This window comes from Garra rufa, chromosome 8 (assembly GCF_049309525.1).
Source record: "Garra rufa chromosome 8, GarRuf1.0, whole genome shotgun sequence".
NCBI lineage: Eukaryota > Metazoa > Chordata > Actinopteri > Cypriniformes > Cyprinidae > Garra > Garra rufa.
The window spans coordinates 39,951,315-39,974,710 of NC_133368.1; the positions used below are offsets into that span (position 1 = coordinate 39,951,315).

The window sequence follows — 23,396 nt, forward strand, 5'->3', positions numbered from 1 at the left end:
ATTCAGGACCTTTCTTGTAGGAGTTTACATTTTTGTTCAAATTCTATTCAGAACTGTATATTTATTTCCATTCCAAATCATTCTAATTATAAGATTCCTTTAGGATTTGAGATTAGAGCAAAGTCCTTTAAAGTAGATTTAATTCTTGTAAGAACCTTGTATACAGCTAAACACCTCACACTTAACAATGAGAGCACATTGTATTTCATAATTTTCAAACTAAAGATATCAACACACAGTGTAAAATGTTTTTATTAGTTTCAACTTAAAAACTTACGTTTAGCAGCTACCTTAAGTTTGAAGTTAAATCAACTTAAGTCATTTAAACTCACAAATTATATCAACTCATTTTTATTGTAATAAGTTAAAATAATTTGTAGTTTTAAGCTGATGTAACTTAAAAAAATTTAAGACTTTTAAAACTTTTTACAGTGCACTTTCTTTTTCTTTAACTCAGCTCTTGAGAGCAAAATCTTATTAACTTTATAGTTAAATCATAGTATGTAGGTGCGTGACTGTCTGTTCTTTTGCACTTTTAAATTGCAGTAATCATTTACAGGAAAGTCTGGTATGCTGTTAATGACAGACCAGGTCTTGGAAAAGGAATGTCAATAGAACAGTACACTGAAATAAATACTTCACACATTTGTGCTTGGAAATGAACATTCATATAAACACTATGACAATATATAACTGAATATGATTGAATTAACTTTAGTCAAGGCACTTGATGTTCAAGAAGTTAGAAACAGCTAGACCTTTTTTTAGGATGTATACAAAGTCATAATGCAGACTATTTTTATGTTAGCTTTTCATTATTAGTGCAATCTCCAGCATGAACCACATTTTGTGTTCTCTGTTTAGAGAACTGCGATTCACAACACTTTCAAAATGTCAAGGCCTGGGAACTCTCAGCATGCAAGCAGATAGATGTTCAGGGTGGTTTTTGTGTTTGTAGTGCACTGCACATTTTGGGATCATTTAAGGTTTAGATACTGTGGTAGGACGTTGTTCCAGAACTGAGGGTCCTGAGCACCACTATCTGTTTGCCTCTTTCCTTTAACATTCTGTTGATGTCTTTGACTAGTCTTCTGTCTGTCTCTCTGTGCATTTGTCTGTCTGCGTGGAGGTAACACGTCCAGCTTGGCTCTCTGCATTGCTCCTTTTTTGGGCTTTTCTTCCTCTTCCTCTTCTTCCTCACCTTCTTCCTCCTCACCTTCTTCCTCCTCGTCCTCCTCTTCCTCAGCCTCTTCTTCCTGTTCTTCTTCCTCGTCACTACTTTCTTTCTGTTTCCTCTCATTTTTCTCAGTTTTTATATTCTTTTCTTTCTGCTTTGTCTCTTCCTCCTCCTCTTCCTCACCCTCTTCTTCCTGTTCTTCTTCCTCATTGTTATTTTCACTCTGCTCGCTAACATGTTTATTTATTTTAGTATTCTTTTCTTTCTGCTCTGTTTCTTCCTCCTCCTCTTCCTCTTCATCACCTTCACTCTGTTCTTCTTCCTCTTCACTAGTTTCGCTCTGCTTCCTCCTGCTTTTTTCTTTCTGCTCTATTTCTTCCTCCTCCTCCTGCTCCTCACTCTCTTCTTCCAGTTCGTCTTCCTCTTCACTGGATTCTCTCTGTTTTCTCCTCTTTTTCTCAGTTTTTGTATTATTTTCTTCCTGCTCAGATTCTTCCTCTTCTTCTACATCTTCACTAGATTCTCTCTGTTTCCCTCTGTTTTTCTCTGTTTTTAGATTAGTTTCTTCTAGCTCGGCTTCTTCCTCCTCTTCCTCACTCTCTTCTTCCTGTTCTTCTTCCTCTTCACTAGTTTCTCTCTGATTCCTATGGGTTTTCTTTTCTTTCTGCTCTGATTCTTCCTCCTCTTCTTCTTCTGCTTCTTCAGCTTCCTCCTCTTCTTCATTAGTTTCTCTCTGTTTCCTACTGTTTTTCTTTTCTTTTTGCTCTGTTTCCTCCTCTTCTTCTCCTGCTTCTTCAGATTCCTCCTCATCTTCTTCTTGATTAATTTCCCTCTGTTTCTTCTGTGTTGTTTTATTCTCTTTCTTCTGGTATTTTTCTTCCTCTTCTGCTTCTTCATCACTTCCACTTTCTTCTGTCATTTCTTTCAGTTTGTCTGTCTCACCATCTTCATCACCTCTTTCTGTTTCTTCCTCTTCTTCTACTTCTTCAGCATCCTCCTCCTCCTCTTCTTGATTAGTTTCTCTCTGTTTGCTCTCTGTTGTTTTATTGTCTTTCTTCTGGTCTGTTTCTTCCTCTTCTGCTTCTTCCTCACTTCCACTTTCTTCCTTCATTTCATTCAGCTTGTCTGTCTCACCATCTTCATCTCCTCTTTCTGTCTCTGAAATGTCAAGATTCTCATTTTCACTGAGCTTCTCCCCATCTGTATCTATTTTTCCTTCTTTCTCGTCCTCTTCTATTTCTCCATTCTTTTCCTCAATTTGTTCTTTTTCTTCTTGTTTTTCTTCATCTCCATCGGTCTCTGACATTTTTTCCTCATCTTCAGCTTCTTTTTCTCCCACACTTTCCTCTTCTTCACTCTTGTCTTTCAGTTCTTCATTATTTTCCTCTTCATCCACCTCCTCTTCCTTGTCCTCTTCACCCTCTTCTTCTTCTTCTTCCTCCTCTTCTTTTGCCTGATCTCTGTTTTCCTCCTCTTCTTCATGATCGCTCTCTTCTTCTTGATTTTCCTCCTCATTTTCATTTCCTACCTCACCCTCTTCCTCACTCTCTTCTTCTCCCTCTCCGTCCACTTCCTCCTCTTGCTCACTCTCATCCTTTTCTTCACTCTCTCCTTCCTCTTCATCTGATCTCTCGTTCTTATTTTCATTGTCACTTTCAGATTGTTCACCTGCTTCTGATTTCTCCTCATTACTGCTCTCTCCTTCCTGCTCTTCCTCTCCATCTTCCACCTCTTCTTCCTTGTCTTCACCACAACTCTCTTCATCTTCTTCCTCCTTTTCATCAGTTTCTCCTTCCTCACCCTCCTCTTTCTCTTGTCCCTCACTCTGCTCTTCTTCTTCTCTTTCAGTCTCATCTTCACTTCCTTCTCCTTTACTCATCTGTCCCTCACTTTTACTGCTCTGTCCGCTATCATCCTCTTCCTCTCCTACTGCCTCACTTTCCTCTTCTTCTCCCTCCTCTTCCTCACTGTCCTCCTCTCTCTGTTGAACACTCTCTCCTCTTTCTTCATAATTCTCGCTTTCTCTTTCAACATCATTCCTCTCTTCCTGCCCAGCCCCTTCACTTTCATCTTCTTCCTCAGAGAGACTCTCTTCTTCACCTCCCTCTTCCTTTCTCTCTGCCTCATTATCCTTCACATGTTCCTCTTCCTCTGATTTTCCACTCACCAGCATTTCATTTTCATTTGAAACTACCTCGTTTTGTGCATCTTGTGTGCTCTGCTGTTTGATTATGCTGTCATCTGTTTCCTCAATTGCTGATACGTCCTGAACTGTGCTGTCCTGGTCCACTTCCTGTTCTAGCAGGATGTTGCTTCCTGTTGTTTCCTTAGACACTGAGGACATCTCAGTACTTGGTTCTGGTGGGATTTCAGAAAGAACTTCAGCTGCTTTTATCAGTAGTGGTGCAGCACTTGCTATAGCTACGGCTGGTAGTGATGAAACTACACTACCCATAATGCTCTGCTTACCCTGTGGCTTCCAGACTGGCTCTTCATGTTCAACTGTTTTCCTGGATAATTTATTTTCTTTTAGTGGTGACTGCTTGTGTTGTGGTGATGAACTTGATGGACTTAATTTACCAGATGATAATTCAGTTTCTTTTGTGGCGGAAAATTTATTGGTTGCTGATTGGTTATTGGACCATAAACTGGAAAATGAGTGGCCTCTTTCTGGAGCTAAGCTTTTAACAGAAGGAAATTCATGTTTCTGTTCAGTAAGCACTTTATCAGTGGACGATTGACTGTTTTTATGATCAGACTGCAAGTTGGAAGCTGACTGGGTTTTTTTTGCAGTTCTTCCTGACTTTCGGTTCTTTATTGGGGGAAATGATAAATCAGAGTTCTGAGGTATTTTACTATCATTTTCCCTTTTGACGTCTATTGTTTCTTGTGCTGGCAATGCAGATTTAAGTTGGAAGTCTGAGTTCTCAGACTCCTCAGGTTTACCCTTTTTTGCTTTAGATATTTGTGTGGGTATGGAAACTGATAGAGGGCTTGGTGTTCTGGGTGCTGTTTTTGACATATTGGCTTTTTCCACATCTGATCTCTTCTTTTTTGTTTTCTTTGGTGTAAGTTCACTTGGGCTTTCTTCTGTTTTAACATCATTCTTTTCTTTTTCTTTTTTTGGGATGCTTTGCATTTTAACTGGAATTTTGACTGGTGTTGAGTTTCCCTGTTCTTGTGCGTCAATCCCTGTTGATTTGACCTCTTGAGCCTTTTCAAAGGATGGCTTGATGTCTCTTTGAGCATCTGCCTGAGGTGTTGATTCAACTTTGCTAACCTCTTTGGCGCCTGTGGGCACGTCTTGAAACTTGACTGGCGACTTGACCCTTTTTGTAGCTCTTACTGGAATACACATCTCTTTGATTTTGGGAGATTTCACCTCTTGAACTTTTGTGGGAGTTGTTTTAACTTGTTCGATTTCCTCAACTGGAGAACTTGTCTTTTGAATTTCAATTGGACTTGACTTGGTCTCTAGCTCCATCTCAGCAAGAGCAGTGACCTCTTGACCTCTGGAATCTGTGTGTTGAATTTTACTATGTTTGTCTGCTTTTGAAATTTTGTTCCTTGGATCAGTATTAGTACTGAATGTTTCACTGCTTCCCTCCTTTTCTTTAGCTGACATTCTATCTGGAGATAATCTGTCCTCTACTGATTGATTTTTAGATTTATTATTCATACTCTGGATAGGTTTTTTGTATGTTTTGGATTGCGTTTTGCTTCGAGATGCTGTAGCAGAAGATTGTTCCTCAGCCATGACAAGGTTCTTTTGATCTCTAAACCTGGGCTTCTTGCGTTTTAGACTGCTTGGTGGTGAGGATTCTGTCACCGATGGATGAGAAACAGAACCAGTCTGTACTTCGATGAGTGGAGCCTGCTGAGATATATTCTCTGTCCGCCCAGAATGCTTATTCACTTCATGTGTCTGTCAAATCAAACATAACATCCTTTAATTATACAATATACAATTAAACTCAGTTATACATATTTAAACAGTTTCATCTTGAGCACAGTGACACAGCTTTTGTACACCTTGTCTGACATGATGTTTTCAGATGTTCCAACACTATGGCATTCGTCTGGGCTCTTTGTGATGGGTGGGACTGTATTCAGAAGAAAAAAAGCTGGTCAATACTGAAAATCAAGTTTTTTTTCTGGTGTTTTTGACTCATTTAGAACTATATTTAGTGAATACAGTTGAAGTCAAAAGTTTACATACACCTTGCAGAGTGTGCAAAATGTTAATTATTTGAACAAAATAAGAGAGATCATTCAAAATGCATGCTATTTTTAGTTAGTACTGACCTGAATAAGATATTTCACATAAAATATTTTACATATAATCCACAAGAGAAAATAATAGCTGAATTAATAAAAATGACCCTGTGCAAAAGTTTACATACACTTGATTCTCAATGTTGTGTTGTTACCTGATGCTCAAACGCTCACTAATGCTCCAGAAGGAAAAAGATGCATTAAGAAATGCTGAAAAACCAAAGAAGCTGTGGAACCTGAAAGAACCTTTTCTGAAAAACAGTGGGCAGTTTAACTGTTACGGGACTCATAAACAACTATCACTAAACAAAAAAAACAAAAAAACAAACACAGCTGTGGATCATTCAGGTAACAACACAGTATTAAGAATCAAGAGCATGTAAACTTTTGAATGGGGTAATTTTTATAAATTCAACTATTATTTTCTCTTAAGGACTGTATGTGAACGTCTTTTATGTGAAATATCTTATTCAGGTCAGTACTAAATAAAAAAAATAACATGCATTTTGTATGATCCCTCTTATTTTAGTAAAACAATTAACATTTTGCAGATTCTGCAAGGTGTTTGTAAACTTTTGACTTTAACTATATTTAATTGCGGTAGGATGCATTTTAACCATAGATAGATAATACATTAATAGACAGGGAATTAATGGGAGAACATAGAAAATTTAAAAATATGAAAATATTCACGTGGCGGTGTCCTGGCAGGTAGTGTGACTGAGGTAGAAGCAGATTCCACAGAGGCTTCGGTTTTGAAGCGTTTAGGAGTGTCTGTTGGGGATCTGGGCTGTAAGATGTTGCCTGTCAGGGCTAGTGCAGTAAAGCCAGTTGTTGGAGGAGGAAGATTGCAAAATTCTGGGCCAAACTGTGCAGATGAGCTCTCCTAATACACACACACACACACACACGTTTTACACTCTCAGTAGATTATTTTTCTATTAAAAATGTCACACACAGTTATATATTTTCACACCGCTGCACAAATAATTTAATAATTTAAATATGCAGTCTGATTGAAAATGAAACATTAAAGTATTCTGTATTTGCTTTGATGTTTCTTTGTTTTCATTACACATCATGTCTCATATTTCATCATGCTTTTAGGTAAACTAGTACACTAACTATTTGAAAACAAGTTTATTTTCAACTTTATATCTGTACATTATATATTTTACCTGATGATATTTTATTATAATATAATTTTATTATATATGTTTTATTACACAAAGAGCCTGAAGCTGAAGAAACATCTAGTTTTTGCAGTGCACAGATGGCCATAGAACCTACATGGAACACAGTCTAACACCTAACTTGTTCAACTCGAGTGGTCTGCGTCTTACCCTCTGTCTCCGTCTGGCACGTGTTGATAGGCTCCAGCAGTGAGAAGTTGGAAGAGATGTGGGGAGAAAGGTGGGTTGTGAGACTAAAGTAGCTCCTGGGTCTGCAATATGCTCTAATGGTTGCCCCTGTAACATTGATGTGTAACACCTGTCCAGATAAGAGTAGGTAACATCTTCATCCTCTAAACAAACTTCTTGACTTTCCTGTTGTCGTGGCCGTGCAAACACCAGCATGTGGCTAGAACCACATGCCACCTACAGCACATATGCACAAATATAATAAACATAGCATACAGAAGAAAACATGACAAGGACATATCAGCGAACTTACAGTCATGACAGAGTAATCAAAAAACCTCTGGCACACAGTTGGACTGAACTGATTGGTGAAGTTCTCATCTCCATGCCCCAGCTTCCCATGACGGCCATCTCCAAATGTGTAGAGAAGACCACTATCTGAAGTAAAAAAACAAAGAATGTGTGCATTTAAATACTATATGAAAAGTGTAGCTATATAAACCATTAATATTTTTGTTTTCTTCGCACACAAAAAGTATTTTCATAGTTTTATAACATTATGGTTGAACCACTGATCTCATACACCTCTTGATCAATGTCCTTACTACCTTTCTGGGCCTTAAATGTGTCTATGCTGTCTATGCAGGGTCAGAAAGCTCTCGGATTTAATCAAAAATATCTTAATTTGTGTTCTAAAGATGAAAAAAGTACTTACTGGTTTGGAATGACATGAGGGTGAGTAATTAAAGACAGAATTTTCATTTTAGGTAAACTATGCCTTAAACACAGTGTGTATATTTACCTGTTATTAGTGCACTGTGGCTTTCCCCACATGTCACATGAGTGACCCTGCCTTTTCTGAAGTGGCCGACAGCAGCAGGTGTGTCCGATAGAAACATAAGCGTCCCCAAACCCAACTGCCCAAACTCTCCACGGCCAAAAGAATATAACTCATCCTCTACAGAAAAAAGAGATCATAAAAACTTCATTAACATTTAAGACATATACTGAGAGAAAACAGGAAAGAAAGATGATTGTAAGTGTATGATATACAGTATAGTATGCATTTGTCACTGACTCACTGCATTAGATAACATATCAAGGTTTCGATTTTAGTTTTAAATGCCACTTGTTTTGATATTTTGTTATCTGATGGATAATAACCTTTGTTAAATGTAATGGCATTCATGCATTTAAAATGTCTAAATGTTTTTAGGACACTAGCATGTATTTTTTCATCACCTGTAAGGGCTAGTGTGTGCTTGCCTCCACATGCTACCTGCAGAACCCCATTCAGAGATTCTACTCGCTGAGGGTGACTGTTGGCCAGCTGATGAGCAGAAAGACCTAGTCGTCCATCAGCACTCTCCCCAAAAGTGAAAACATCCCCATTATCTGAAACATACCACATTGCCAATAATTTAGTTAGTCGGGTGCTAAAGTACTTCCTCAAACAACAGCATGGTTTTCATGTTCATGTTTGTGAATTGTGTTGATTGACAAGCACTCACCTGTGACCAGAGCTGAGTGTCTGTATCCACATGAGACCCACTGAATGCACTGCCCTAATTTCAGCTCTTTAGGCAATAAGGCATGACTCTCATTCCCCAAACCAAGCTGACCAACAGAATTATCACCCCACAGGAACAGTCTGCCATCCTCTGAAATATGATTTATCAATTACCAATGGATTTGTATCCAATAGTAGGTTTATATAGTAGAGAAGAGAATCGTTGCATATCAGTGTTACCTGTAAGTGCAGCAGAGGTGTGGCCACCTGCAGAGAGCAATTTGATTGGAGCATAATCACAAAAGGGGTGGAGCCGTTGGAAAGAAATGCTGTCATTACAGTGGCCCAGGCCCAACTGTCCATCACTGTTTCCTCCAACTGCAAAAATGTCCCCTTGTGCTGGAGAAACCCCACAGATATTTTCACTTACCTACTTTTATCTTACAATTTTGTGACAAACTGCTATTATGCAAAAGTTTGGGGTAGGTAAGACCTTTTTTATTTTAGCAAGAGCATAAAATTATAAAAGCCCATTTCCACCATGAATAAAAAGTATTTAAAAAAGGTAATTGTGACTTTTTATCTCACTATGACTTTTTTTCTCACAATTGCATGATACAAACTTGCAATTCTGACTTTTTTTCTCAGAATTGTGAGATATATACTCACAATTGCATGTTAAAAAAATCACAATAAAGTCGCAATTCTTCTGATATCAACAATTGTGGCTTTTTCTCAGAATTGCACGTTTGTATCTCGCAATTGTGACTTTTTTTCTCACAATTGCAAGTTTATATGTCGCAGTTGTGACTAAAACATGCAATTGCAAGTTATCAAGTCAGAATTGTCAGATATAAACTTGCAAAAAAAACATATCAGTTTTTTTTCCCCTCAAAACTGGATTTTATACCACGCAATTGCGAGTTTATATCTCACAACTGTGAGAAAAAAAGTCAGAATTGCGAGAATAGGTCAGAATTGCAGAATTGTTTTTATCTTGCAATTCTGACTTTATTTCTCATAAATGTGAGTTTATTTCATGCAATTCTGAGAAAAAAGTCAGAATTGTGACTATATCTCACAATTTGGACTTTATAACTCGCATTTCTGTTTTTATACCTTGCAATTCTGACTTTATTTCTCAGAATTGTAACTTTTTTTTGAGAATTGTCTTTATATCTCTATTGTGTTTACATATCTCTATTGTGTTTATATCATTCTGAGAAAAAAGTCAGAATTGTGAGAAAAGCGTACAATTGTGAGATAAAAAAGTCTGAATTGTGAGTTTTAATCTTGCAAAATGACAGTCACATTTGTTGATAACACAATTGCGAACTCATAATTTCGAGAAAAAAGTCAGAATTGTGACTTTATATGTCGCAATTCTGGCAATTGTCAGTTTATATCTTACAATTCTGACTTCATAGCACACAAATGCAAGTTTATGTCTCACAATTCAGAGAAAAAAGTCAGAATAGCGAGATATAAATTTACAATTGCAAGAAAAAAAGTCAGAATTGTAAGATAAAAAGTAGCATTTTTTTTTTTTTTTTGTTCAGTGGCGGAAATGTAGCCTGGCAAGCCAGACCCACATAAATGTAGGGTCTGGGCACTCTCCATAGACAGGGCTCAACCGGAGGGGTGGGATAAACGGTTGTCTTTCAAACTCCTCGCCACGCAATAGGATAGCGCTACAACCAATCAGAGACTTAGTCGGTCAGGTGACGTAGTCAGAGCGACGAAGATTTTTAACAAAAATCAGTGCACTGTGCAGTCTGTCAGCTAAATAATAGACATAGATGGGCACTAAACCTTTAAAAGTAAACAAAAACATGCACAGACAAATCCAAATTACACCCTGCGGCTCGTGACGATACATTGATGTCCTAAGACACGAACGATCGGTTTTTGCAAGAAAATGAACAGTATTTATATAATTTTCTTTTTACCTTTGATACACACCCACGTCCATCTGTCATGAGCACGAGTTTAGCATATCTATGATTCGACTCGTCACATGTCAACGCGCTTTGATGTAGTATACGCAAACACCGAAAGGGGAAATATGTAAAAAAAAAAAAAGTCCAGGATGAGTTTGCGCAAGCAAACATAATCTTTTTCAGCTTTAAATGGGTTTGAACAACCAGGACAAGCGCAAGTAATTACCATTTTGAATAGCCGCTATATCCACAATCTCTTGTGCTGTGTAAACAATGAGTGTCGTATACACGCCACAGATCGCTTCCGGTGTTTGCGTATTCTACACCACAGCGCGTTCAGATGTAACGAGCTCCTGCTCAGGACACATGGACGTGGCTGTGTATCAAAAGTAAAAAAAATATATAAATACTGTTCAGTTTTCCACGCTTAATTCACGGAACCAGGAATTCATGTCTGACTGAACTTATGGTCGCAGGTCAGACGTCATCATGTTAAGCCCGCCCACCGACTCGTGATTGGCCCGGTACATCTTGGATTTTTCGGAAATTTAAGTGAATTGAGAGTAACTAGACTGACCTTAGAAGCAAATGTAATTTGCTGCCGCTAGGGGCGCGTCTAGATTCTAGGCTAGCGGAAATGGGCTTCCATATTAGGATTGATCAAAACTGACAGAAATGACACTTGTGTTACAAAAGTTTTGTGAACTTTTAATTACAAAAACATAAACAGTTAAAAACAATGAAACATCTTTCCAACCACAACATTTTGGTAGTTGTTACAGCTTTTTAAAGTTTGCCTCTGAATAAAAGGCTTTACTTACAAGTGCTCACGAGTGTGTGATCATTCCCACAGGCAACAAACTGAGCTCTCTCCCCTTTAAGAACTGTGTGGACAAATAGGAATGTAAATAAGAAAACCCAGCTTGGTATTTATATAACAACTTGAATCTCACCTTTAACACAGACTGGTTTATTCACTGGTCCTTTGGTTTGTAGACCGAGCTGACCTCTGTTATTATTTCCAAACACAAACAAGCGGCCCTGCTCTGAAAAGAGATAATTAAAGAGTCTTTTATTACAAAATATAGCTACAGTTACAAAATTACAAGGTGAATATAGAGAGATTACAACCTGTAACAAAGGCTGAGTGTGACTGTCCGCATGAGATGTGCACAGGTGTATCATTCTTTAGCCATAACCTGCTGGGTACATTGTTTGCTATTTTACTCTTTCCGAAGGTGAATACAGCACCTGTTTCTGCAAAAAGGAAACATAAGTTTGGTACAACATTTGCCCTCAGTCACAGTTGTCCACATGGAGCAAAGAGCAAACCACACACTCATCAAGACGGTCCGTTTAAATCCTTAGAAAGCTTCCAGCTTCCCAGAATAGCCTTGTGGGTAATGCTCTGGAAGCTCAAAGACATGATTATGGTGTCACACTGTGAGCAAAGTCTTTGCTGTGAGTCTTACAAGCACATGCTTGTAAAATACACATACCTACATAGATAAACAGATATATAGACAAACTGGCAGACAGATAGACACACAGACAGACAGACAGACAGACAGACCAATAGATAGATAGATACATAGATAGAGATCACTTTAAAAAGGCACAGCTTACCTGGTATTTCTTTGTCTGTTTCTCCTGTCATCACCTCCTACTCCTCTGCTCTGCAGATGACATTCCTGAACTGTCAGCTCTTCCCTGCTTAAGAGTTACAGCTGAAAAAATAAAGAAAAACCTAATCCGAGTTTGCTCTTTGTTGTAACTGTATGGTTATTTGCTTGTTGATATTTGAATATAATATATTAATTGAAGGTATATATATATAGAGAGAGAGAAAGAGAGAGACAAGGGAGTTATCACACGATGGCAGGGTGTGTGGAAGCGGGTGGGATGAAAGAGAGCTGTCACTCAACACGCACAGTTAGCTGCCACGCCCCTTTCCAACCCGTTGGCCACGCCCCCTAATGCTGCATGACAGGGAACGCGTGGACATTATTTGATTCGGTTGTGCCCCTTTGATCTCTGTATATTTACTTACGTCAGTGAAATGTTTGCGTTCAAAAACAGAATATATTATAGTCTGAAATTTTCAAAATGTTGCCAAACCAGGAATTTTAGGTGAGTTGGAAATTTTGCCATAAAATGGTAACACTTTACAATAATTAATTAGTTAACATGAAATAATAAACAATACTTCGACAGCATTTATTAATCTTAATTAATATTAATTTTAGCATTTACTAATGCATTATTTCAATCACAAGTTGTGTTTGTTAACATTATGGAGTGTGAACTAACATGAACAAACAATGAACGACTGTATTTTTGTTAACTCACATTAACAAAGATTAATAAATAGTGTAATAAATGTATTGCTCGTTGTTCGTCCATGTAAGTTAATACATTAACTAATGTTAACAAATCACACATTATTGTGAAGTGTTAAAGTGTTAAACTTTGCTGCTGTCTAAAATTTTGATAGCTTTCATTAATAATATTAATTATTGCACTGCATTATGCTTAATAGAGAATGAATTAATTACATAGTTATGAATGTAATGAAAGTTACAAGCTGATCGGTTAAGCATAAAAATTGTTAATGACTTTTAACTAATACATTTTAATCTAATTAAAGAATATGTATTCCTTAGATGTATTCCATTTTAAATTATCTTTCTGCTTAAAAAATATTTTTGATATATAAATACTATATTCTTTCAATTTATAAAGTCATCAAATCTGCTTTTATAAGAATTTAAAAACGTTTTTAAAATGTTATTTTATTGACCATTTTTATAAAGTGCACTTTTATTATTATGCTCAAGTAATTTTCCATTTGTATCATGTGTATTTTATGCCTACAGAGTGGGAAAACCAGCTTTGGACGGTGTTAACCTGAAGGGCCGCAGCTTTTTAACACTGAAGGATTTTAATGCAGAGGAAATTAAACACATCCTGTGGGTTTCTGCTGACCTTAAGCATCGAATAAAGCACAGGGGCGAGGTACCGAAAAATACACAGCAACTACTGAAATTACTGATCAAAAATCTTGCCATTTTCAGAACTGATATAACAATGTTCATTTACTCATCTTTTTGTGTACAGTATGTCCCATTACTTCAAGGCAAATCTATAGCCATGATATTTGAGAAGAGGAGCACTAGGACCCGCATGTCCACTGAAACAGGTACCATTCAAAGTGTAAGCCTGTGAAAGGGCTTAAATTTATCAGTGCAGTCTCTGAACAAAATGAATGAATACGGACGGATGCAGAACAAAGGATTTAACACATAGACACATTCTCTCTTAGGGTTCTCTCTGTTGGGAGGCCATCCATGTTTTCTAACACCCCAGGATATTCATCTAGGAGTCAACGAGAGCACCACAGACACAGCCAGGTTTGAATTCACACACATTGTAAAAATTGCATGGACTCAGTTCACTGAGGCCTAACATGATCTGATTTATATGGGTGTGTTTGTATGGCAGGGTGCTCTCTGGTTTGGCAGACATAGTGTTAGCTCGGGTATATAGTCATTCATCTCTGGAGCACCTGGATAAAGATGCTTCTATACCAATCATCAATGGCCTCTCTGATCTCTATCACCCTATACAGATTCTGGCTGACCTACTGACACTACAGGTACTCACTCACTGACACATACACACTCATAAACAGAAGTACATGCACTCATGTATTGTTTGTCACTCTTACAGGAGCACTACGGCTCATTAAAAGGCCTCACTTTGGCTTGGATAGGTGATGGAAACAACGTTCTGCACTCCTTTATGATGTCGTTGGCTAAACTAGGTGTCAATCTAAAAGTGGCCACACCCAAGGTCCACCTTCTTCAGATCTGTTTTATATATGCACACACAAACATTCAACATTTGTTTTTTAAAGAAATTAATACACTACCAGTCAAAAGTTTTTGAACAGTAAGATTTGTTATGTTTTTTAAAGAAGTCTCTTCTGCTTACCAAGCCTACATTTATTTGATTTAAAATAAAGCAAAATCAGTAATATTTTTAAAGCATTGAAATATTTTTACAATTTGAAAATAACTGTTTTCTATATGAATATATTTTAAAATGTCATTTATTCCTATGATCAAAGCTAAATTTTTAGCATCATTACATCATTAGTTTTTAGTTTCACATGATCCTTCAGAAATCATTCTAATGCTGATTTGGTGATCAAGAAACATTTATCATTATTATTATTATCATCATCATCAATATATAAAACAGTCGAGTACATTTTTTAAGGATTCTTTGATAAATAGAAAGATCCAAAGATCAGCATTTATCTGAAATAAAAAGCTTTTTGTAACATTATACTATACCATACAAAAGCTTGGAGTCAGTATAATGTTTTTTTTTTTTTTTTGGTAAAGAGATTATAGAAATTAATATTTGCTGTTCTTATAAATAATGATAAATGTTGTTCTTCTGAACTTTCTATTCATCAAAGAAACCTGAAAGAAACCTGTTTTCAACATAATAATAATAAATGTTTTTTAAGCAGCAAAGCAGAATATTAGAATGATTTCTGAAGGATCCTGTGACTGGAGTAATGATGTTAAAATTCAGCTTTGAAATCACAGGAATAAATTACATTTTAAACTATATCCAAATGGAAAACAATTATTTTAAATATTAAAAATATTTTAAAATTTTACTGTTTTGGCTGTACTTTGGATTTAAAAAAAAATCTTAAAATTTTGACTGGTAATGTTCTTTTATTTAACAAGAAAACAAATGCTGTTCCAGTGAACTTTCTATTCATCAAATAATCATGAAACATTGTTAAATATCAAACAGAACAACTATTTTTTTTATTGATATAATTGATATAATTTATTATTGATATAGTTTCTTGAGCTTCAGCATATTAGAATAATTTCTGAAAGATCATGTGACACATAACCTGAGTAATGGCTGCAAAAAAAAAAAAAAGTTTTGCCATTACAGGAATAAATTACATTTTAAAATATATACAGAAAACAGTTTGTTTTAATTTAAATAATATTTCACAGTATTACTGCTTTCCCCCTGCAGTTTTGATAAAATAAATGCAGCCTTGGTTTTTCAAAAACTTTTTTTAATTTTATTTTATTTTACTTTTTTTTGCACCAAGCCAAAATGTTATTTCAAGATATTTCCTAACATTTTGTCTTCAGGGTTATGAGCCAGATGCTAATGTCACTAAAGAGGCTCAACTTCTGTCTAAGCAGGTATAGACTGGGAAGTCATGAACAGCTTTATTCATAAAATATAACATGTTATTAAGCATCTTTTTATAATATTTGCTTTATCTACCATGCATTTGCAATATATGCTTGCCTATGTACAGTCGTGGCCAAAAGTTTTGAGAATTACATAAATATTGGAAATTGGAAAAGTTGCTGCTTAAGTTTTTATAATATCAGTTTGCATATACTCCAGAATGTTATGAAAAGTGATCAGATGAATTGCATAGTCCTTCTTTGCCATGAAAATTAACTTAATCCCGAAAAAAACTTTCCACTGCATTTCATTGCTGTCATTAAAGGACCTGCTGAGATCATTTCAGTAATTTCAGGCAAGGATATTGTGGCTACTAAGATCGCACCTAAATCAACAATTTATAGGATCATCAAGAACTTCAAGGAAAGAGGTTCAATTCTTGTTAAGAAGGCTTCAGGGCGTCCAAGAAAGTCCAGCAAGCGCCAGGATCGTCTCCTAAAGAGGATTCAGCTGCGGGATTGGAGTGCCACCAGTGCAGAGCTTGCTCAGGAATGGCAGCAGGCAGGTGTGAGCGCATCTGCACGCACAGTGAGGCCAAGACTTTTGGAAGATGGCCTGGTGTCAAGAAGGGCAGCAAAGAAGCCACTTCTCTCCAAAAAAAAAACATCAGGGACAGATTGATCTTCTGCAAAAAGTATGGCGAATGGACTGCTGAGGACTGGGGCAAAGTCATATTCTCCGATGAAGCCTCTTTCTGATTGTTTGGGGCATCTGGAAAAAGGCTTGTCCGGAGAAGAAAAGGTGAGCGCTACCATCAGTCCTGTGTCATGCCAACAGTAAAGCATCCTGAGACCATTCATGTGTGGGGTTGCTTCTCATCCAAGGGAGTGGGCTCACTCACAATTTTTCCCAAAAACAGAAAAGAATGGTACCAAAACACCCTCCAACAGCAACTTCTTCCAACAATCCAACAACAGTTTGGTGAAGAACAATGCATTTTCCAGCATGATGGAGCACCGTGCCATAAGGCAAAAGTGATAACTAAGTGGCTCGGGGACCAAAACGTTGAAATTTTGGGTCCATGGCCTGGAAACTCCCAAGATCTTAATCCCATTGAGAACTTGTGGTCAATCCTCAAGAGGCGGGTGGACAAACAAAAACCCACTAATTCTGACAAACTCCAAGAAGTGATTATGAAAGAATGGGTTACTATCAGTCAGGATTTGGCCCAGAAGTTGATTGAGAGCATGCCCAGTCGAATTGCAGAGGTCCTGAAAAAGAAGGGCCAACACTGCAAATACTGACTCTTTGCATAAATGTCATGTAATTGTCGATAAAAGCCTTTGAAACGTATGAAGTGCTTGTAATTTTATTTCAGTACATCACAGAAACAACTGAAACAAAGATCTAAAAGCAGTTTAGCGGCAAACTTTGTGAAAACTAATATTTGTGTCATTCTCAAAACTTTTGGCCACAACTGTATGTGAAATGATTATTTGTCTTTAATAATTGTCTTTGACAACACAATAAATCTTGACATTGAATGATGTTTTATTATCACTAGCTCATTTATGCAGTGTTTACATAAGCTCAGTATGCAATGTTTACATAAATAATGATTTTCATGCTGTAGTTTGGTACCAAGTTGCAATTCCTGACGGATCCAGTGGAGGCAGCACGGGACAGTAGTGTGCTAGTTACTGACACTTGGGTGAGCATGGGCCAGGAGGAGGAGAAGAAGAAGAGACTAAAAGATTTCCATGGTTACCAGATCACCATGCAGGTAGAGAAATATCAATCAGCTTAGTTTGGCCTGATCTAGTCTATTTTTGTTTCTGGTATATTTTGTAAAATGTTTTGTTGATTGGTTGACAGACAGGAAGTGTGGCTGCACCAGACTGGACATTTCTGCACTGTCTCCCACGTAAAGCAGAGGAAGTGGACGATGAAGTTTTTTACTCACGACATTCCCTTGTGTTCTCAGAGGCCGAGAACCGCAAATGGAGCATTATGGTAAAGTGTATATGTAAAAATGTGAGCATTATTAATGCATTTATGTTTGTAAAGTAACAGTTCTGTATGTTTTCTCCAGGGTTTGGTGGTGTGCATCCTGACAGACTATACACCACAAATTCCCAAACTCAAATTTTAAAAAAATATGGGAAGAAACACTGACAACAGAAAACAAAAATCTGCTTTTGTATAATAAAATTGAAATTTATCATATTTATCATTCTTGGCCAATGGGGGCTTAAAAAAGAAATAAAAATACATTAAACAATAAAATGTTTCCATAAATTTACAGATCATTTGATTTATTGTGTTGAAAATACTTTTTACAACATTAACCTCCAGTTTCACAGAGAAGATTTAAGCATAGTCCCAGACTAAAATGTAAATCTATGCTATTTCTGCTATAAGAAACTTGCACTGATTGATCTTAAAATATATCAGTGCCTTTGTTTTGTCTCAAGATACACGAGATAAAACATGTTATTTTCTAAGGCACGTTTACAGAAATTACTTGTCCTAATTGAACTATATGGCTTAATCCTGATTTAGTCTAAACCCTGACAGTGAAACCAGGCCTAAATTATTTAAATATTTCAGTGACGCAAATACATTTAAGACCTATAGAGGGTGCTGTGACATTGTGAGAAATAGTATTTATAACATTTAATGTATTCCGATTGCTTTAAATTAATAAGGGGGTTGGATGGACACTGCAATTAAGTTTTTTTTTTTTTTTTTACAACAGAAAACACAATATTACACTTCATTTTAGTCTCTTTTTAACTGTCATGATGTCTCTTTAGGTTTCTATGTAATTAGTGGATTTGTGTCACCTCAAATTGCTTAGAAACAATTTACATAACAGATACACTCTTTAAGGTCATCCCTTGCATGTCTAACTCTGCAGGGCAACAATACAGTCCAGCAGTGTGATGTGATTTAGAGTGAATAGGTGGATATGTGTGATCATGCATTTAAAACCTTTATGATATTTTCATGTTATGACTAGGCTCTTGTGTTTTAGCATGAATGTGGGGTTAGTATGTATGCTTTCATTTTGTAGTTTCACTGTGACTTTTCATTGTCTTTCTTGACTGCTGCCTTGTCAGCAGTATCAGATCAGATTTATATGCATAACAGACAAAGGATGTTTAGGCTGGGAGGTTTTTAGACTGTGAGTGAGACTGTCAACAATTGAATTAGGTGAAGGCACACTGCAAGAAAAAAGACAATGTTATTGTACAAAGAAATCACTTTTGCGTACATTGCGTTAATGGTAAAAGAGAGTGATTCTCAGGGTGAGGCAGAAAAGAACCTATAAGGGTGGAGATTAAAGGTAGAGCTGAAGAACAGGTTTCCAAATCATCCGAGACATTCTCATCATTGCAAAGGTGTTTCAGGTTTCCTTTCTATGACTTGGTATGTACAATTATTTAAACTGAAACTGTGCTCTGATCTTATCTCATCTAAACATTGTTTGGCCCTCTTAAGTTGTGACCTTTGGGCCTGTGTGTGTTTTCATTTTTGTACATAATCAATTGGGTTTTAGACACAATTGCAAGATAAAAAGACAAATAAAACACTAAAACATTATGGGCTGGTTTCACAGAAAGGGCTTAGACTAAGCCTGCATTAGGCCGTAGTTCAATAAGGCCGTTAAAGTAATTTTTATAAACATGCCTTAGAAAAAACATTACTGTGCATCTTGAGACCAAACAAGGGCACAGACATATTTTAAGACCAATCAATGCAGTTTCTTTTAGTAGAAACAGCACAGACTTACATTTTAGTCTGGGTCTAGGTCTAAACCTTGTCTGTGAAACTAAGGGATAAAATGTTAAATATCATCACATTAGTCATAGATAACTGAGGTCTTTGTTTGAAATTTCCATCTGAATACTTCTTTAGGTCATCTTGTGTTCATTTGTTGAAATGGATCACAAACCAGATCTCCTCTGGGCATTCAGATCAATTCAACAAGCCAGAAGGGACAGTTTCAGAGCATTTTACATAAGCACTTTAAAAGATTTGAGTAAAAGACATAAGTCCATAAAAGAGAGGGCAGAAACATGCCCCTAAAACCCAAGTTTAAGGAATAAACAGACGTCTAGTCAACTTTTCAATGATCTTTCTTTTTAGTTCCTATTACACTTCTTTTAAAAATCAGCGTTTAGATGTTTCTTCTTAAACACATGAATCTCTGACAGAGAACGACCATAAAAAAAAACCTAAAATGTATGTGGAACATGGCATAGCTCAGATCCTTTAGTGCCTGGAAAATCCAATGAGAAATGTTTGAAAACTTTGAGAAAAGCTGAACAAAGCTTAAGATGTTACTCTCTTAAAAAACAATCTTCATCAGGAGAAAACTGTAAAAGGCATGAGAGTTAAACAAAGGTCTATTTTTCTCTGCATTTGATCTCATTGACACCTAGAAGAAACAGCAGAGATATAATCTCATTTCTCATTTGTGATTTGTCTTTCCTGTTTGGTTCATTCATGTTTTGCTTATGTGGCATGATAATGACTTAAAACACTAATAGGCCTATTCATAACTCAAGTATGCAACTTTTGGCCTCAATGTTACCAATCAACAAAGAATTTAAAGATTAGATTTTGTTCACAAGAAACAAATGTTTTTTTGCTCAAGTCAGAATCATTTACTCTTTTAACTCTCATTAATATCTTTAGCTTAATGACCTACACTTTATGTAGGCTACATAGCTATAACACATCTAGGCCTACTATTTTTCGTCATGTGTGATCATATGAAAGCAAAAGTCGTATGTGGTGCTTTTCCGATATTTTTTGATTAGGTTTCTGTGTAATGTAAATTGTTATGCAACCAGTTGATCAATGAACTTTCGTGCCGCTCCCTGTGTATCGATGGGCCGTGCGGAGGTTTGTGTCTTGCAGTTGGAATCTGGTTGTGGCCGACCTGACATCCCAGACCGGACCAACAGGTTTCGGTCACGCCCAGGAGCAAAAAAGTCAGGTATAAATTCCCGTAAGGAATGCAGAACCTCAGAAGGAAACTAAGCACACGGGAGACTAACGTACTACTCTCGAATTAACCCACATAAGCCAGCAAAATGCAGATGTCCGAGCCCCTCAGCCAGAAGAACGCTTTGTTCACGGCGATGAACCGCTTCATTGGCGCCGTCAACAACATGGACCAGACGGTCATGGTGCCGAGTCTGCTGAGAGATGTGCCGCTGGACCAAGAGACAGAGCAGCAGAAGCTAACCAACGACCCGGGTAGCTATCTGCGGGATGCTGAGGACGACATGTACAGCTATTACAGCCAGCTCAAGTCTATCCGGAATAACATTGAATGGGGCGTCATGCGTGCAGAGGAGCAGAGGCGCAAGAAAGACACCATAACGCCGGAGCCAGTGCGCACAGAGCCAGAGAGCGACATGGATTTGGAGCAGCTTCTGCAGTTCCACCTAAAGGGCTTGCATGGGGTGCTGTCCAAACTTACAAGCCAAGCCAACAACCTGACCAACCGGTACAAGCAGGAGATTGGCATTGCTGGATGGGGACAGTGAACTGCATCATGATCTATTTGGATATGATGAACTATTCTGATCTAATAGGATGTATTTTGCCTTTGTGGAAACCAAAGAGACTGACCAAACACAAGTTAAACTGTCAAAAGTTAAAATGCAAGCTAAACCAAGAGGGGGAAAGTGGGTTTGTTGTAGTATTGGTTTTAGTGTTGATCACTGATGTATTGTAAGGCCTGCTTTTTGTTTGCACTGACAGTTTTTCTCTTTTTTTAAAAACAAAATCTCCGTTCAAATGGCTGGTTGCCATGCCTTATCTTGATATTTAAAGCTATTTATGTTTTATGTATAAGTGAAATCTTTTATTTTTCCATTCTTTGTCATTTTTTGAGAGGAAGGTTGTCATCCTATGATGTTACTGTGTGTTCCAGAGGACTGATGACTTGAAGAACTGGGTGTATGATAGTTGGTATAGTAAGGACTACTAATGATGAAGCAGAAACACTGTAGAATGTTCCCTGCTAATGACCTAAACTATCTGTGAATCAATGACGTGGAAGGCTCTGAAAATCACTGTGTGTGTGTGCCATGATGAGCTCCATGAGATTCTGTTAAGTTGTGCCTAAAGGCCAGTAAGATTGATAAAAACGTTTGATGTCTTTTGCACTGAATTGTTTTTTACTACAAAATAAACTTTTGTAATTTGAAAACATCTAATGTGACGTTGTTTATTAGTCATCATGCTCAACAATGCATAATCAATAGGCTTACACACACCCTGTACAAATTAGCCTCACAGTGTACATATTCTTCATTCCTTAGTGCTTATAAAAGTCCATAATTGATATAACTTACATTTCTGAAACTGCGGATGAATTAGACATTAGATATAAAACATGAAACATTCTGTAATCTATTCAATTTCAATTGATCTATTATCATGTCATATTTAGTATGTTAAGTAAGACCTGTGCAATGAAACAGATCTCTTTTATACACAAAGATGTATATTTTCATAATCAAAATATACAAAGGGGCCATAAATAATACAGGTTACTTTGTGTCCTGTGAGCAGACATGAGGAAAAAAAAAACAAGAAAAATACAAGATATGTTGGTTTTGTGGTATAATTTTCCATAAAATGTGACCTGGGTTCAACTGTGATAATGATACCAGTCAATTGAGGTCACCAAATGTAGACTTGTAAATAAAAAAATTAAAAAAAATACATTAAATATAAAGATAGTTCTAAAATACAATCATTTGAAAAATCTAAATCATATATTTATATTATTTATATTTATGTAAACAATAGACAATACTTTTGCACAATACCTTAGCGTTTAAAGATACCAAAGATTCTTTTTTTTTTTGGACCTAAACCTAAACAAACATTTTGAAAAAAGGTGTGAACTGTCACACAATGTTCCTTGGATAAATCGAGATCACCTCACCTCACCTTCACATGTAACTTACAGGCCTGTTATGAAAACGCAAACGACACATAACAACACATTGAAATAAAAATTAATAAACACATCGAAGCACATTTGATCAAATATAAGATGATACTATCCTGAGCAGTGTCATCCATTCATTTTAATTCAAACAAAATCTTATTTAAAGTAGGTCTCAACATTAAAATAGCCTAAATACACAGTATCCATATTACTTTATTATGATCTCACTGTATAAACAACAGTTTAGTCTGTAGAAATGATGGGCCTGGTTTCACAGACAGGTTTTAGACTAAGCTAGAATTAGGCCATAGTTCAATTAGGACATTTAAGTACATCTTGAGACAAAAGAAAGGCACTAATTTATTTTAAGATCAGTCAGTGCGGATTTCTTTTAGTTGAAACAGCTCAGACTAACATTTTAGTCTGGGACTAGGCTTAAACCTTATTTGTAAAACTGGAGTATAGTGTGTAGTGTATAGTATAGCACGGGTATATTTGTAGCAATAGCCAACAATACGTAGTTTGGGTCAAAATTATCTATTTTTCTTTTATGCCTTTTAATGTTCCATGAAGATATTTTGTACATTTCCTACCGTGAATATATCAAAATTAATTTTTTATTAGTAATATGCATAGCTAAGATGTATATTTGGACAACTTTAAAGGCGATTTTTATCAATATTTTGATTTTGTTTTGGTTTTTTTGCACCCTCAGATTCCAGATTTTCAAATATTGTCCTAACAATACATCAATGGAAAGCTTATTTATTTAGCGTTTAGATGATGTATACATCTTAATTTAAAGAAAAATGACTGTTATGGCCGATTTTGTGGTCAGGGTCACATTTATAAGAAGTTTCTGTGACGAGTGAACGTCATCGCGTTTCGTATCGCTGAGTTGTTTGTCCCT

The 23,396-nt window shown here is 36.6% G+C and overlaps 3 protein-coding genes across 4 annotated transcripts; 2 read left to right on the forward strand and 1 right to left on the reverse strand.

Moving 5' to 3' along the window:
* Window positions 1–236: 236 nt before the first annotated feature.
* rpgra (retinitis pigmentosa GTPase regulator a) lies at window positions 237–11,920 on the reverse strand. The gene is made up of 16 exons (XM_073845444.1): window positions 11,890–11,920; window positions 11,395–11,520; window positions 11,217–11,309; window positions 11,085–11,147; window positions 8,564–8,722; window positions 8,325–8,474; window positions 8,056–8,208; window positions 7,616–7,771; window positions 7,127–7,251; window positions 6,796–7,050; window positions 6,146–6,338; window positions 5,210–5,280; window positions 2,597–5,084; window positions 2,363–2,524; window positions 2,169–2,254; window positions 237–1,952 (listed from the first exon to the last, which is right to left on the reverse strand). Exons 1-16 carry the CDS (start codon window positions 11,918–11,920, stop codon window positions 978–980), a joined length of 5,286 nt encoding a protein of 1,761 aa, XP_073701545.1. The 3' UTR covers window positions 237–977.
* Window positions 11,921–12,265: 345 nt separating this feature from the next.
* Window positions 12,266–17,808, forward strand: otc (ornithine transcarbamylase). Of its 2 annotated transcripts, XM_073845447.1 has the most exons (10): window positions 12,266–12,393; window positions 13,140–13,278; window positions 13,381–13,462; window positions 13,586–13,673; window positions 13,765–13,918; window positions 13,993–14,115; window positions 15,459–15,512; window positions 17,138–17,287; window positions 17,380–17,517; window positions 17,597–17,808. In XM_073845447.1, exons 1-10 carry the CDS (start codon window positions 12,323–12,325, stop codon window positions 17,654–17,656), a joined length of 1,059 nt encoding a protein of 352 aa, XP_073701548.1. In that variant the 5' UTR covers window positions 12,266–12,322; the 3' UTR covers window positions 17,657–17,808. The 2 variants fall into 2 exon arrangements, with proteins under 2 accessions (XP_073701548.1, XP_073701549.1); XM_073845448.1 differs by lacking the exon at window positions 15,459–15,512.
* Window positions 17,809–20,425: 2,617 nt separating this feature from the next.
* Window positions 20,426–21,738, forward strand: mid1ip1a (MID1 interacting protein 1a). The gene has a single exon (XM_073846201.1). It carries the CDS (start codon window positions 20,610–20,612, stop codon window positions 21,066–21,068), a length of 459 nt encoding a protein of 152 aa, XP_073702302.1. The 5' UTR covers window positions 20,426–20,609; the 3' UTR covers window positions 21,069–21,738.
* The last annotated feature ends 1,658 nt before the right edge of the window (window positions 21,739–23,396 follow it).

Excerpts from the sequence above, each read along its gene's own strand:
- otc (XM_073845447.1), top strand. The coding sequence starts at position 12,323 with ATGTTTGCGTTCAAAAACAGAATATATTATAGTCTGAAATTTTCAAAA. Across the intron at positions 12,394-13,139 it reads TGCCAAACCAGGAATTTTAG|AGTGGGAAAACCAGCTTTGG; the intron begins GTGAGTTGGAAA and ends TTATGCCTACAG. Across the intron at positions 15,513-17,137 it reads CTCAACTTCTGTCTAAGCAG|TTTGGTACCAAGTTGCAATT; the intron begins GTATAGACTGGG and ends TTCATGCTGTAG.
- rpgra (XM_073845444.1), bottom strand. The coding sequence starts at position 11,920 with ATGACAGGAGAAACAGACAAAGAAATACCAG. Across the intron at positions 8,723-11,084 it reads TCACACACTCGTGAGCACTT|CACAAGGGGACATTTTTGCA; the intron begins GTAAGTAAAGCC and ends GGGTTTCTCCAG. Across the intron at positions 8,209-8,324 it reads ACACTCAGCTCTGGTCACAG|ATAATGGGGATGTTTTCACT; the intron begins GTGAGTGCTTGT and ends GGTATGTTTCAG.
- mid1ip1a (XM_073846201.1), top strand. The coding sequence starts at position 20,610 with ATGCAGATGTCCGAGCCCCTCAGCCAGAAGAACGCTTTGTTCACGGCG.